At 36.1% G+C, this 13,718-nt stretch overlaps 1 protein-coding gene across 10 annotated transcripts in view; it reads left to right on the top strand.

Annotated features, from left to right (window-relative positions):
* Positions 1 to 13,718, top strand: part of NEK1 (NIMA related kinase 1) — a 224,060-nt gene that overhangs the window by 51,687 nt on the left and 158,655 nt on the right. For all 10 annotated transcript variants that reach the window (XM_036855394.1, XM_036855395.1, XM_036855392.1 and 7 more), the window contains 4 exons: positions 8,525 to 8,608; positions 11,065 to 11,132; positions 11,258 to 11,344; positions 13,307 to 13,361. In XM_036855394.1, the coding sequence (XP_036711289.1) occupies positions 8,525 to 8,608; positions 11,065 to 11,132; positions 11,258 to 11,344; positions 13,307 to 13,361 (294 nt within the window). The remainder of the gene's footprint in view (positions 1 to 8,524; positions 8,609 to 11,064; positions 11,133 to 11,257; positions 11,345 to 13,306; positions 13,362 to 13,718) is intronic.

Below are 13,718 nucleotides of genomic sequence, written 5' to 3'. Positions count from 1 at the left end.
GTGAGGAACCTTTGTTCAAAAACAGAAACGATAAAGTCAGTAGAAAGCAGAGAAAATTATTCTGGTGGACCTGGGATATCTGCTTTCTGGGCAAATTACATGGAAGTTAAATAGTAAGTAAGCTCTTATAACCTCTTACAGGGGCTCTAAGATCAATTTACGGTTCTATTATAAAGACAAGTTCCGTTTTTCCACTAATATAATATTTGTCAGTAAAAGTTTCTCAAAAAAATTTTTACAATGAATAAACATGTCAAAACAGCATACTTTAGTAAATTTTAACACATTTTCTTGCACAAAGAAACCTGAGTTTTGGAGCAGAGAAGGTGGACTGTGGAATTGTTTTAGTGCTCTAAGGCAGTCTATAGTAATGGAAATAACACGTACACATAAAGCTGTAATTCAGACAAGTGTATGATAATTACCATGTGTTTAGTTGGGCTGGCTCAACATTTTATAGCATTGGAATTTGGCAAATAGGAACAAATAGGGACATTCTCTTTTGAGCAAGAGAATGCCATTATCCCAACATTATTTTGTAAATATTAATGTGAGCTAATGTGTTCAAGGAAGTGAAGAGGAGAAGTGGTTAGAAGCAGGCCTGTAATTTAATGCCTTCCCTCCCCTCCAGCCCTGATGTAAGACGGGCTGAACTGGACAGACAGAGGGAGCACAGACTTTTGCTCATGCCCGCTGTGCCCTCCTCCTCCTCCTCAGAACTTCCCTCTGGAACCTCGTCTTCTGTCAGGTTTTGCTTTATCGCTTCCAGGCTGAGTTGGCTGTTGTCCTCTGTGCTGTCAACACTCAGAGCATCACCTCTGCTGTACTTACTCATCTCCGTCCTGGTCTCTGATGCGGGTCAGCAAACTTGGCCCACGTCTTTGTTTGTAAATAAAGTTTTATTTAAACAGTTCATGCTTATTTGTTTGCATATAATCTCTGGCTGCATTTATACTACAGTGGCAAATTTGACTTGGGACAGAGACCATAGGGTCTGCAAAACCTAAAATATTTACCCTCTGGCCCTTTACAGAATAAATTTGCTGACTCCTGGTCTGTGAGCTCTTGTATTAACTTTTTTGGCCAATTCCAGCCCATATCAGGTACACTGTTGGTGCTGAATACATTTTTGTCAAATTATAAAGGAGTACCGGTATGGGAAATATGGTAATGAAAAACAGTAATCTGTAAAACGAGGAATTGGTGGTTCCTAGCATGTGTCCCAGGCGCTCCAGATAGACTGTATAACAAGACTCAACTGAGCTGAATATTCATTTTCTTTTTATACTTTTCCTGACCCCTCCCTGCTGGAGTTAATTGCTCTCTCAGTGCACATTGCTGTTATAAGACTTGTGCATTTTATTAGGTATTTGTCTAAAAGTGTATTTCTGCCACTGTATGAATGAACTCAGAGAACTATACTTAACTTTTCTACTTACAGCGCCTTATGTGAATATGGAAAGGAACTTAAAATTTGTGTAGTCCTCAGTAAATATCTACCGAACTGAACCGAGAGGGTTGTTTTTTAAAACAAAATTTTTTAATTAATTTTAGGTTACTTTTTTTGTTTGTTTTGTTTGTTGTTTGTTTTTCAATTTTATTTAGTTTTTTATACAGTAGCTTCTTATCAGTCATCAATTTTATACACATCAGTGTATACATGTCAATCCCAGTCGCCTGATTCATCACACCACCATCCCCACCCCCCCTGCGGCTTTCCCCCCTTGGTGTCCATACGTTTGTTCTCTACATCTGTGTCTCACCTTCTGCCCTGCAAACCAGTTCATCTGTACCATTTTTCTAGGTTCCACATACATGCGTTAATATACGATATTTGTTTTTCTCTTTCTGACTTATTTCACTCTGTATGGCAGTCTCTAGATCCATCCACATCTCAACAAATGACCCAATTTCGTTCCTTTTTATGGCTGAGTAATATTCCATTGTATTTATGTACCACATCTTCTTTATCCATTCATCTGTCAATGGACATTTAGGTTGCTTCCATGACCTGGCTATTGTAAATAGGGCTGCAGTGAACATTGGGGTGCATGTGTCTTTTTGAATTATGGTTTTCTCTGGGCATATGCCCAGTAGTGGGATTGCTGGATCATATGGTAATTTTATTTTTAGTTTTTTAAGGAACCTCCATACTGTTCTCCATAGTGGCTGTATCAATTTACATTCCCACCAAAAGTGCAAGAGGGTTCCCTTTTATCCACACCCTCTCCAGCATTCGTTGTTTGTAGATTTTCTGATGATGCCCATTCTAACTGGTGTGAGGTGATACCTCATTGTAGTTTTGATTTGCATTTCTCTAATAATTAGTGGCATTGAGCAGCTTTTCATTTGCTTCTTGGCCATCTGTATGTCTTCTTTGGAGAAATGTCTATTTAGGTCTTCTGCCCATTTTTGGATTGGGTTGTTTGTTTCTTTATTATTGAGCTGCATGAGCTGTTTATATATTTTGGAGATTAATCTTTTGTCCATTGATTCGTTTGCAAATATTTTCTCCCATTCTGAGGATTGTCTTTCCGTCTTGTTTATGGTTTCCTTTGCTGTGCAAAAGCTTTGAAGTTTCATTAGGTCCCATTTGTTTACTTTTGTTTTTATTTCCATTACTCTAGGAGGTGGATCAAAAAAGATCTTGCTGTGATTTATGTCAAAGAGTGTTCTTCCTATGTTTTTCTCTAAGAGTTTTATAGTGTCCGGTCTTAAATTTAGGTCTCTAATCCATTTTGAGTTTATTTTTGTGTTTGGTGTTAGGGAGTGTTCTAATTTCATTCTTTTACATGTAGCTGTCCAGTTTTCCCAGCACCACTTATTGAAGAGACTGTCTTTTCTCCATTGTATATCCTTGCCTCCTTTGTCATAGATTAGTTGACCATAGGTGTGTGGGTTTCTCTCTGGGCTTTCTATCTTGTTCCATTGATCTATGTTTCTGTTTTTGTGCCACTACCATATTGTCTTGATTACTGTAGCTTTGTAGTATAGTCTGAAGTCAGGGAGCCTGATTCCTCCAGCTCCATGTTTTTCCCCTCAAGACTGCTTTGGCTATTCGGGGTCTTTTGTGTCTCCATACAAATTTTAAGATTTTTTTGTTCTAGTTCTGTAAAAATGCCATTGGTAATTTGACACGGATTGCATTGAACCTGTAGATTGCTTTGGGTAGTATAGTCATTTTCACAATGTTGATTCTTCCGATCCAAGAACATGGTATATCTCTTCATCTGTTTGTATCATCTTCAGTTTCTTTCATCAGTGTCTAATAGATTTCTGCATACAGGTCTTTTGTCTCCCTAGGTTTATTCCTAGGTATTTTATTCTTTTTGTTGCAATGGTAAATGGGAGTGTTTCCTTAATTTCTCTTTCAGATTTTTCATCATTAGTGTATAGGAATGCAAGAGATTTCTGTGCATTAATTTTGTATCCTGCAACTTTACCAAATTCATAGATTAGCTCTAGTAGTTTTCTGGTGGCATCTTTAGGATTCTCTATGTATAGTATCATGTCATCCGCAAACAGTGACAGTTTTACTTCTTCTTTTCCAATTTATATTCCTTCTATTTCTTTTTCTTCTCTGATTGCTGTGGCTAGGACTTCCAAAACTATGTTGAATAATAGCAGTGAGAGTGGACATCCTTGTCTTGTTCCTGATCTTAGAGGAAATGCTTTCAGTTTTTCACCATTGAGAATGATGTTGGCTGTGGGTTTGTCGTATATGGCCTTTATTATGTTGAGGTAGGTTCCCTCTATGCCCACTTTCTGGAGAGTTTTTTATCATAAATGGGTGTTGAATTTTGTCAAAGCTTTTTCTGCATCGATTGAGATTATCATATGGTTTTTATTCTTCAATTTGTTAATATGGTGTATCACATTGATTCATTTGCGTATATTGAGGAATCCTTGCATCCATGGGATAAATCCCACTTGATCATGGTGTATGATCCTTTTAATGTGTTGTTGAATTCTGTTTGCTAGTATTTTGTTGAGGATTCTTGCATCTATATTCATCAGTGATATTGGTCTGTAATTTTCTTTTTTTGTAGTATCTTTGTCTGCTTTTGGTATCAGGGTGATGGTGGCCTCATAGAATGAGTTTGGGAGTGGAACCCTCCTCTGCAGTTTTTTGGAAGAGTTTGAGAAGAATGGGTGTTAGCTCTTCTCTAAATGTTTGATAGAATTCACCTGTGAAGCCATCTGGTCCTGGACTTTTGTTTGTTGGAAGATTGTTAATCACAGTTTCAATTTCATTACTTGTGATTGGTCTGTTCATATTTTCTATTTCTTACTTGTTCAGTCTTGGAAGGTTATCCCTTTCTAAGAATTTGTCCATTTCTTTCAGGTTGTCCATTTTTTTGGCATAGAGTTGCTTGTAGTAGTCTCTTAGGATGCTTTGTATTTCTGTGGTGTCTGTTGTAACTTCTCCTTTTTCATTTCTAATTTTATTGATTTGAGTCCTCTCCCTCTTTTTCTTGATGAGTCTGGCTAATGGTTTATCAATTTTGTGTATCTTCTCAAAGAATCAGCTTTTAGTTTTATTGATCTTTGCTATTGTTTTCTTTGTTTCTATTTCATTTATTTCTGCTCTGATCTTTACAATTTCTTTCCTTCTGCTAACTTTGGGTTTTGTTTGTTCTTCCTTCTCTGGGTCCTTTAGGTGTAAGGTTAGATTGTTTGAGATTTTTCTTGTTTCTTGAGGTAGGGTTGTATAGCTATAAACTTCCCTCTTAGAACTGCTTTTGCTGCATCCCATAGGTTTTGGATCGTCGTGTTTTCATTGTCATTTGTCTCTAGGTATTTTCTGATTTCCTCTTTGATTTCTTCAGTGATCTCCTGGTTATTTAGTAACGTATTGTCTAGCCTCCATGTGTTTGTGTTTTTGACGGTTTTTTCCCTGTGATTCATTTCTAATCTCATAGCATTGTGGTCAGAAAAGATGCTTGATATGATTTCAGTTTTCTTAAATTTACTGAGGCTTGATTTGTGACCCAAGATGTGATCTATTCTGGAGAATGTTCCATGTGCACTTGAGAAGAAAGTGTAATCTGCTGTTTTTGGATGGAATGTCCTATAAATATCAATTAAATCTATGTGGTCTATTGTGTGATTTAAAGCTTCTGTTTCCTTATTTATTTTCATTTTGGATGATCTGTCCGTTGGTGTAAGTGAGGTGTTAACGTTCCCCACTATTATTGTGTTAGTGTCGATTTCCTCTTTTATGACTGTTAGCAGTTGCCTTATGTATTGAGGTGCTCCTATGTTGGGTGCATATATATTTATAATTGTTATCTCTTCTTCTTGGATTGATCCCTTGATCATTATGTAGTGTCCTTCCTTGTCTCTTGTAACATTCTTTATTTTAAAGTCTATTTTATCTGATATGAGTATTGCTACTCCAGCTTTCTTTTGATTTCCATTTGCATGGAATATCTTTTTCCATCCCCTCACTTTCAGTCTGTATGTGTCCCTAGGTCTGAAGTGGGTCTCTTGTAGACAGCATATATATGGGTCTTGTTTTTGTATCCATTCAGTGAGCCTGTGTCTTTTGGTTGGAGCATTTAATCCATTCACATTTAAGGTAATTATCAACATGTATGTTCCTATGACCATTTTCTTAATTGTTATGGATTTGGTTTTGTAGGTCCTTTTCTTTTCTTGTGTTTCCCACTTAGAGAAATTCCTTTAGCATTTGTTGTAGACCTGGTTTGGTGGTGCTGAATTCTCTTAGCTTTTGCTTGTTTGTAAAGCTTTTGATTTCTCCATCAAATCTGAATGAGATCCTTGCTGGGTAGAGTAATCTTGGTTGTAAGTTCTTCCCTTTCATCACTTTAAGTATATCGTGCCACTCCCTTCTGGCTTGTAGAGTTTCTGCTGAGAAATCAGCTGTTAATCTTATGGGAGTTCCCTTGCATGTTATTTGTCGTTTTTCCCTTGCTGCTTTCAATAATTTGTCTTTAATTGTTCCAATTTGATTACTATGTGTTTCGGCGTGTTTCTCCTTGGGTTTATCCTGTATGGGACTCGCTGCGCTTCCTGGACTTGGGTGGCTATTTCCTTTCCCATGTTAGGGAAGTTTTCGACTATAATCTCTTCAAATATTTTCTTGGGTCCTCTCTCTCTCTTTTCTCCTTCTGGGACCCCTATAACGTGAATGTTGCTGCGTTTAATGTTGTCCCAGAGGTCTCTTAGGCTGTCTTCATTTCTTTTCATTCTTTTTTCTTTATTCTGTTCCACAGTAGTGAATTCCACCATTCTGTCTTCCAGGTCACTTATCCGTTCTTCTGCCTCAGTTATTCTGCTATTGATTCCTTCTAGTGTAGTTTTCATTTCAGTTATTGTATTGTTCCTCTCTGTTTGTTGTTCTTTAATTCTTCTAGGTCTTTGTTAACCATTTCTTGCATCTTCTCGATCTTTGCCTCCATTCTTTTTCTGAGGTCCTGGATCATCTTCACTATCATTATTCTGAATTCTTTTTCTGGAAGGTTGCCTATCTCCACTTCATTTAGTTGTTTTTCTGGGGTTTTATCTTGTTCCTTCATCTGGTACATAGCCCTCTGCCTTTTCAGCTTGTCTGTCTTTCTGTGAATGTGGTTTTTGTTCCACAGGCTTCAGGATTGTAGTTCTTGCTTCTCAACTTAATCTCTTTTAAGGCTAAGTGCGCATATGCCAACATTAGCAGCCTGAATCTTACAATACCTCTTTGTTCTGTAAAAGAAACTAGCGTTCAGAGCCTGGCAGGATGGTTCTCTGGGACATTAGTGTTCCATCTTCTTGGACTCTCTGCTCTCCGAATAAAGTTGTTATCCCTTGTCTCCCATTTCATTGGCCTGCTAGCATTGGAGGGTCTCCTGCAGAGGCAGGCGGTGGCTGTGGCTCACCACGGGGACAAGGACACTGGAAGCAGAAGTTCTGGGAAGTACTCCTTGGCATGAGCCCTCCCAGAGTCTCTAATTTTAGGTTACTTTAATGTAACGTTTGTTCTTTAAAAAAAATACTGAAGAGAGAAGAATAAAAAGTAGAGCTTGTTACTTGCCTTTTATTCATTCTTCTGAAAATCTACTTCCCTGAAGAAGACACTGTTAACTGATGGGTAGCTGTCCTTCTGTGCACCCTCCCTACACACAGCACACAGTTGTAAACAATTATACAGAGTTCTGGTATGTTATAGACAGAAAGAGACTTAAAAAAAGGAGTGTGCTCTGCATACCGTGCTGTGACTTTCTTCTTTTCCCTTCACGGTGTACGTACATAGAAGTACTTCTTTCTTCCCAGTGGCTGCATAGAATTCTAGTGATACCAATTGTGATATTTTACCAGGCCCTTGATGATGTTTAGGTGGACGAACAATCCTGGAGTACACATCCTTGTACATATTCTTTTGTATTTGTGACATTTTATCTGTAGGATAAATTTGAAATTTCAGTTGCTCTTTCAAATGGTATGTGAATTTAAAATTTTTACCAAGTAACTGTAATTAACTTTCTCACAAACAGGGTATGCAAAGACTTATTTCCTCACATTCTGGCCAACATTGTTTATCACTTCATCTTTGTCAGGTTACAGTGGTATCTTGTTTAATTGCTATTTTTTTAATTTGGTGGGAAATTAGTATTTGGTTTATGTGTTTATTGTCTTATGTTTCCTCTGTCATTTGCCTTTCCCATCTTCTGTCCACTTCTTATTTTGGCTGCCATGTTTTTCTCAGTGATGTTGAAGAACTGTTGTGTATTAGAGGATTAGCAGTCTATGAGTTATGTTGCAGGTATTTTCTCAAATAATTATGAAATTTAATTGTATACTTTGCCATCCAGATGTTTTAAAATTTATATAGGGAACTTTTCTTGTGACTTGTGGGTTTGGTATCATGTTTTGGAAGTCCTGCGTCAGTCAAAGCGTATAGAAAATTAACCTATGTTTTCTTCCTCGTTTTAAACTTTAATTTTTTCATGTTTAAAAATGCCATCTACTTGGAATTTTTTTGGTGTTAGGAGTGAGGTAGAAAGTCAACCTTTTTACTTTCAAGTGGCCAACTCCAGAGTGTGTGTTTTTATTTGATGAACGTGGGGCGAGAAAAAAGTCAGAGATGTCTTCCAAATTTCCAGCCTAATTTTTTTCCTCTTATGATTTTTACTTATGTATATAGAAAAAAAGGTATATTTAACAACAAAAAAAAGTCACTTACCATCATACTATACTAAAATATAAAGTAATTCTATTTTTCACTTTTCTCTGGAAATTTCTTTCCATATTAATTCTGATTTATAAGAGACGGTTCAGTAGCAGTGTCTTACAATTAAACTTACCATGTGTGCTGCACATAATGTGTCAGTTGGCTCGAATATCTACCTAATGTTAGTGACATTAATTACAGTACAGTGAAGTGAAACATTATAGCCTAATTTTTTTAAGGATTTAGTTCCCCTCATCCCTGAATGTTTCTGAATCGTTTTAATGATCAAGGAAAGACTACTGTGAAATGTAAATTTTAAAAGAAATGACAGATCTGATTTTTCCCCCCTAGATTTTGGACTGGTTTGTACAGATATGTTTGGCTCTGAAACATGTACACGATAGAAAAATTCTTCATCGAGACATAAAATCACAGGTAAGTTTATTCTGTCACTACTAACTTCTCAGTGGATGTGGACATGGGGCCAGCATTGTCTTGGGCTACAATGTTTGAGCTTGGTGCAGTCTGCATCCGACTGTCTTCTCCCTTCACGGTCCCCACTCCACTGTAACCCTGAAGATCACACAGGCATCGTGTGTTAGGTCTTTGCCTGCTTTTCATGTCCTGCTCTCTCATTATGATAGAGGAAATCCAGAACAATGGTTGTGTGGAAGGGATTTTTTTTTTCTGAGATTTTGCATGTTTGAAGATTCTCCTACTTTATTTTTTTTTAATTTTTGAAAAAATTTATTTATTTTTTATTTATTTATTTTTGGCTGCATTGGGTCTTTGTTGCTTTGCGCAGGCTTTCTCTAGTGCAGTGAGTGGGGGCTACTCTTCATTGCGGTGCGTGGGCTTCTCATTGCAGTGGCTTCTCTTGTGGATCACGGGCTCTAGGTGCGCGGGCTTCAGTAGTTGTGGCACACGGGCTCAGTAGTTGTGGCTCGCGGGCTCTAGAGCACAGGCTCGGTAGTTGTGGTGCATGGGCTTAGTTGCTCCGCAGCATGTGGGATCTTCCCGGACCAGGATACGAACCCATGTCCCCTGCCTTGGCAGGCTGATTCTTAACCACTGCGCCACAAGGGAAGTCCAAGATTCTCTTACTTTAATGATAATTTGGTTATCAACTTCTAAGTTGGAAATTGTTTTCCTACAGAATTTTGAAGATGTTGCCCATTTGTCTTTTGGCTTCTTGTGTTGCTGTTTATGAATTTGCAATTTCTTGCCCTTGTTTCTTCTCTCTGGCCCATTTAGGATATTCTCTCTGTCCCATGGTTCTGAAATTTCACAGTTTGTGAACTGGTGAGGCTCACTTTTATTCATTATGCTGTGTACTTTTGAGAATGTATATGTCTTCTAGAAATGTTCTAGAAAATGTTTAGCTATATTTTTTCAAATATTATTTCTCTTTTGCTACTTTCACAGTTGTCTCCTGGGTTTTTTTCTAGACACATGTTGGAACTTCTTAGTTTGTCCCCTCAAGTGTCTTATTTGTTCTTTCACCTTTTATTTGTGTCTCTCTCAGTTGTATTCTACATGAATTTTTCGACCTATCTTCTAGTTAACTAAATCCCTTTGAAATTTTGTGTAAACTAGTGCTTTTCTCATCTGTTGACTTTATTATGACTTTTTCTCTCTCCAAGATTTCTAAATGGTTTTTCATATACATCTGTTCTTATTGTAATTGGGTTTTGTTTCATAATATCTTATTCTTTTCAAATGCATATTTATTTCTTCATTTATTTCTTTGCAAGTTTCTAAATATATTTACTTCAAAGTTTTTATTGGACTGCTTTATAAAACTAATTCTGTCTGTAGTGAATTCTGGTTCTGGTTATTTTATTGGTTGTTTTTCTTTGCAGTAGCTTTCTTCACGTGTATTGGATTCTTTTGTGGGAGACACTTTGTCCCCACAGGTCACTCATCTTTGCATCGAGGTTTCTTTCACGTTTGCCTCACTTGGGCTCACGCAATTCCCAGAGTAGGTAGTGCAGAGGGGCTTTGTTTCCTGACGTCAAGGCCGTGTGTCTGTCTTGTTACCTCCTTAGGCCTGCAGCTGCTTATGTAGCCTTGTAGCCCCAGGATGAGTAGTGGGAAGGAGAGGGACTGTGGTGGGGCTCCCTACTCCATCTTTCCTGTCTCCCGGCCCTCTGCCTCCTAATCCCGTTTCAGACCATTTTACTCCATTCCACTCAACCCTGCCTTGTGCCATCTTTGGCTGTGAGCATGTGCTTGGTTCACATCTGACTGATAACGGAGTTTAATTCATGTAACCCCACAAACTCCTGGCTCCGCAGTTTGATGATAGAGCATTGGAAACCAGTGGTATGCTTTCTGTCTCTGTGGATTTGCCTATTCTGGACATTTGATACAAATGGATCATATAATATATGACTGTGCCTATTTTAAAATTGGGTTGTCTTCGGTTATTATTGAGTTGTAAGAGTTCTTTATGCTTGGATACAAATTCTTTGTCAGATACATGATTTGCAAATATTTTCCCCAATTCTGTGGGTTGTCTGTTTACTTTCTTGATGATGTCCTTTGCACAGAAGTTTTTAATTTAATGAAATCCAGTTTATCTGTATTTTCTTTTTTGCTTGTGCTTTTGGTGTCATATCTAAGAAATCATTGCGTAACCCAGTGGCATGGAGATTCACTCCTGTGTTTTCCTCTAGGAGTTTTATAGTTCTCACATTTAGGTCTAGAATCCATTCTGAGTTAATTTTTGCTTATGGTGTGAGATAGGGGTCTACATTCATTCTTTTGCATGTGGATATCCACTTATCCCAGCATTATTTTTTAACTGGATTCATTTTTATGACAGAAGTCGTTGACTAAGAACTGGACTGTAGCAATATTTCTGGCTTTTTTTTTCATCTCTTTTACAGAACATATTTTTAACCAAAGATGGGACAATACAACTTGGAGATTTTGGAATTGCTAGAGTTCTTAATAGGTAACATACAGTTTTAAACTTTGGTTTGCTATAATGTCTTCAGTGAAATTTTAATCCCTGCTGATGTATGTGTGGTAACGTCTTTAAGTGTCTTAAGCTTCTCCAGTAACTCTCTTTTGTTCTAGTACTGTGGAGCTGGTTCGGACTTGCATAGGGACCCCATACTACTTGTCACCCGAAATCTGTGAAAACAAACCATATAATAATAAAAGGTATTTAAAATGATATTCAGTACATGTTTATTTCCTTTACGTCTTTCTCTGTTGTACTGTCTTTACTAACCTTCAGAATATTATTCTAAAATCAGTAATGCACATATGTAAGCATATATATACATATGTATATACATTTTTTTAGTATATAATGAGGGGAATTATAAAGAAGCTGTTTCACTATCTTGCTGAAGGAGCTATAGAAAGAATCACTTTATTATTTAAGCTATAATGGGAAATAGAGTGCTTTCTTTGTCTTTCTGTTTGTAATAGTCACTTATTGAATTATCATAGTTAATATTTATTGAACACTTACTATATACCAGGCACTGTTTTAAATGCATTCTATGCATTAACTCTTTTTATCTTCACGATAACCTTGTGAGTTGTAGGTATTATTCATTCCTCCTTTCCAAATGTAGAAAGAGGTAAAGTAACTTCAAAGTCCCAGGCATCTGGCTCCCAAGCACAAATTCCTAATCATTGGGCAGTATTATGGCTAACAGATTGACTAATATATGTGTCGGGAAGAGGAATTCTGCCACTGAATTCCAGTTACCCTTTATTTTCTCTCATACACACTAATTAAAAAATGCCAACCAAGAAGCATTGGTCTTAATTTTGAAAGCACCCTTAGAAGCTGAAAGGAAGAAACTGGTAGCTGGCAGTAATGCATGTATTCATGGTTGCTATTCCCCTGCCCCCCCCCTTTTTTTTTTTTTGAGGGTAGAGAGGAAGCTGTGTTTCAGACCTGAGCAGAAGGTCTGAGAACGTCGTCCGAGGAATGTATTTAAGATCAGTTTAAATTACAATGATCAGTCAAGTCCATGCAGTGTATTATTAGTAGATATTCTAAAAGATAGTAGTATTTTCTTTGAGCTAAAGTAATTTTACATTTTAATGCTGTTTCTGTGTCTTGTGGATAACTCAACTGTGAAAATATTAGTCTTTAAATTTGGAACGGATTTAATCATGCCTTGGAGAATTTTATGTAAAATTGGTTTTGTGGGGAAAATGCTTTAAAAATGTAATGGATGAACATCATCAATTATACTTTGAAATTCATATTTTCCCAAATGTATTTTAAAGTATTTTATTGATAAGATCATTAGTTTAATGTTTTTGTTTATAGCTTTTAGTTTGTAACATGTACAAGTTACTAAAAGCTTAATTACATTTACATTTTTTTCTTAGTTGAATCTTAAAATTAAACAGATTTTGGAGGTTACAAGTTTATATTTGTAGATTTTTGTGAGAGTTTGGGTAAAGATAACTTTTGGATTTCAATAATGGGCTTTATTCTTTTCCAATAAGTTCAACTTTCAGGAGCAGTGGGGTTTTTTTTGACTTCCAAGGACCACTGTAGCTCTAAATTGTGGGGGGTTTTTTCCTTTTAAAAATAGAAGTAGTCTTTTAGTTACAGAACTATCTGTTTAAGATAAAAGAGCGGAAGGGAGTATGGATAAAGAAGATAGTGTAACTAAGTCTTTAAATTAGGAGAAAATAAATTAATGTACTTACATATTTTAGTTGGCTGTCACAGATTTGTTTCAGATTTAATTTTAGTAAATTAATATTTTCTTCTTCGTTAAAGCAGTATTTTGCTTTTATAGTATTTAAGAAATTGTGGTATTTTGCAAATAATTGAATGAAACATTTTGATTTATGCAAAATAAAAAAACTAAATGAAGCATCCATGAAATTTACTGATTTTTGTCCTTTTAAAGATTTCTTTAATGAAACTTTTAAAGTAATTACTTGGGCAACTGTTATTTTTCTAATCTGGGATAGCTGCTTTTGTCATTTGGTTATGGTTGAAATTTTAAGTTTGACAGGTCATGTTTTATGGAACACATATTTTTGCAAAGCATTTTCATGCTGCTTTTGTCTCCTTTAACTTAAAAAACCTTTTAAAGTAAATTCTGATATTTAGAGAAGATCTCTCGTTTTTCTCTTTTCTAGTGACATTTGGGCTCTGGGGTGTGTCCTTTATGAGATGTGCACACTTAAACATGCAGTAAGTAGAAGTTTCTGAGATACTTTAAAAATTATGTCAAAAAGTACGTATAATATTTCTGATTTAAAAAAATCATATGCCATCTTTCAGATGACCCTCTTGTGCTAGAAATTCTTCTCTGTTGGTTTATAAATTTCTCGTCTTCTCTGAGGTATAAATTTAAATCAATTTTCCCTTAATATGTATGCATATATTACATATACATATTATATATGTTATTATAATACATATATCATACTTTATTCCAGAAAATTATTTCTAAAGACAAATAAATTTGCTGTCTTTTTAATGTTAAATTCACATATGAATTTGGTATTTCAGCTTAACAAACTTTATTAATTTCATTTTAGCATTTTT

This window comes from Balaenoptera musculus, chromosome 6, assembly GCF_009873245.2.
Source record: "Balaenoptera musculus isolate JJ_BM4_2016_0621 chromosome 6, mBalMus1.pri.v3, whole genome shotgun sequence".
Classification (NCBI taxonomy): Eukaryota; Metazoa; Chordata; class Mammalia; order Artiodactyla; family Balaenopteridae; genus Balaenoptera; species Balaenoptera musculus.
Note: the sequence above shows the minus strand (reverse complement) of the source record. Positions and strands in the feature narration are given on the sequence as shown.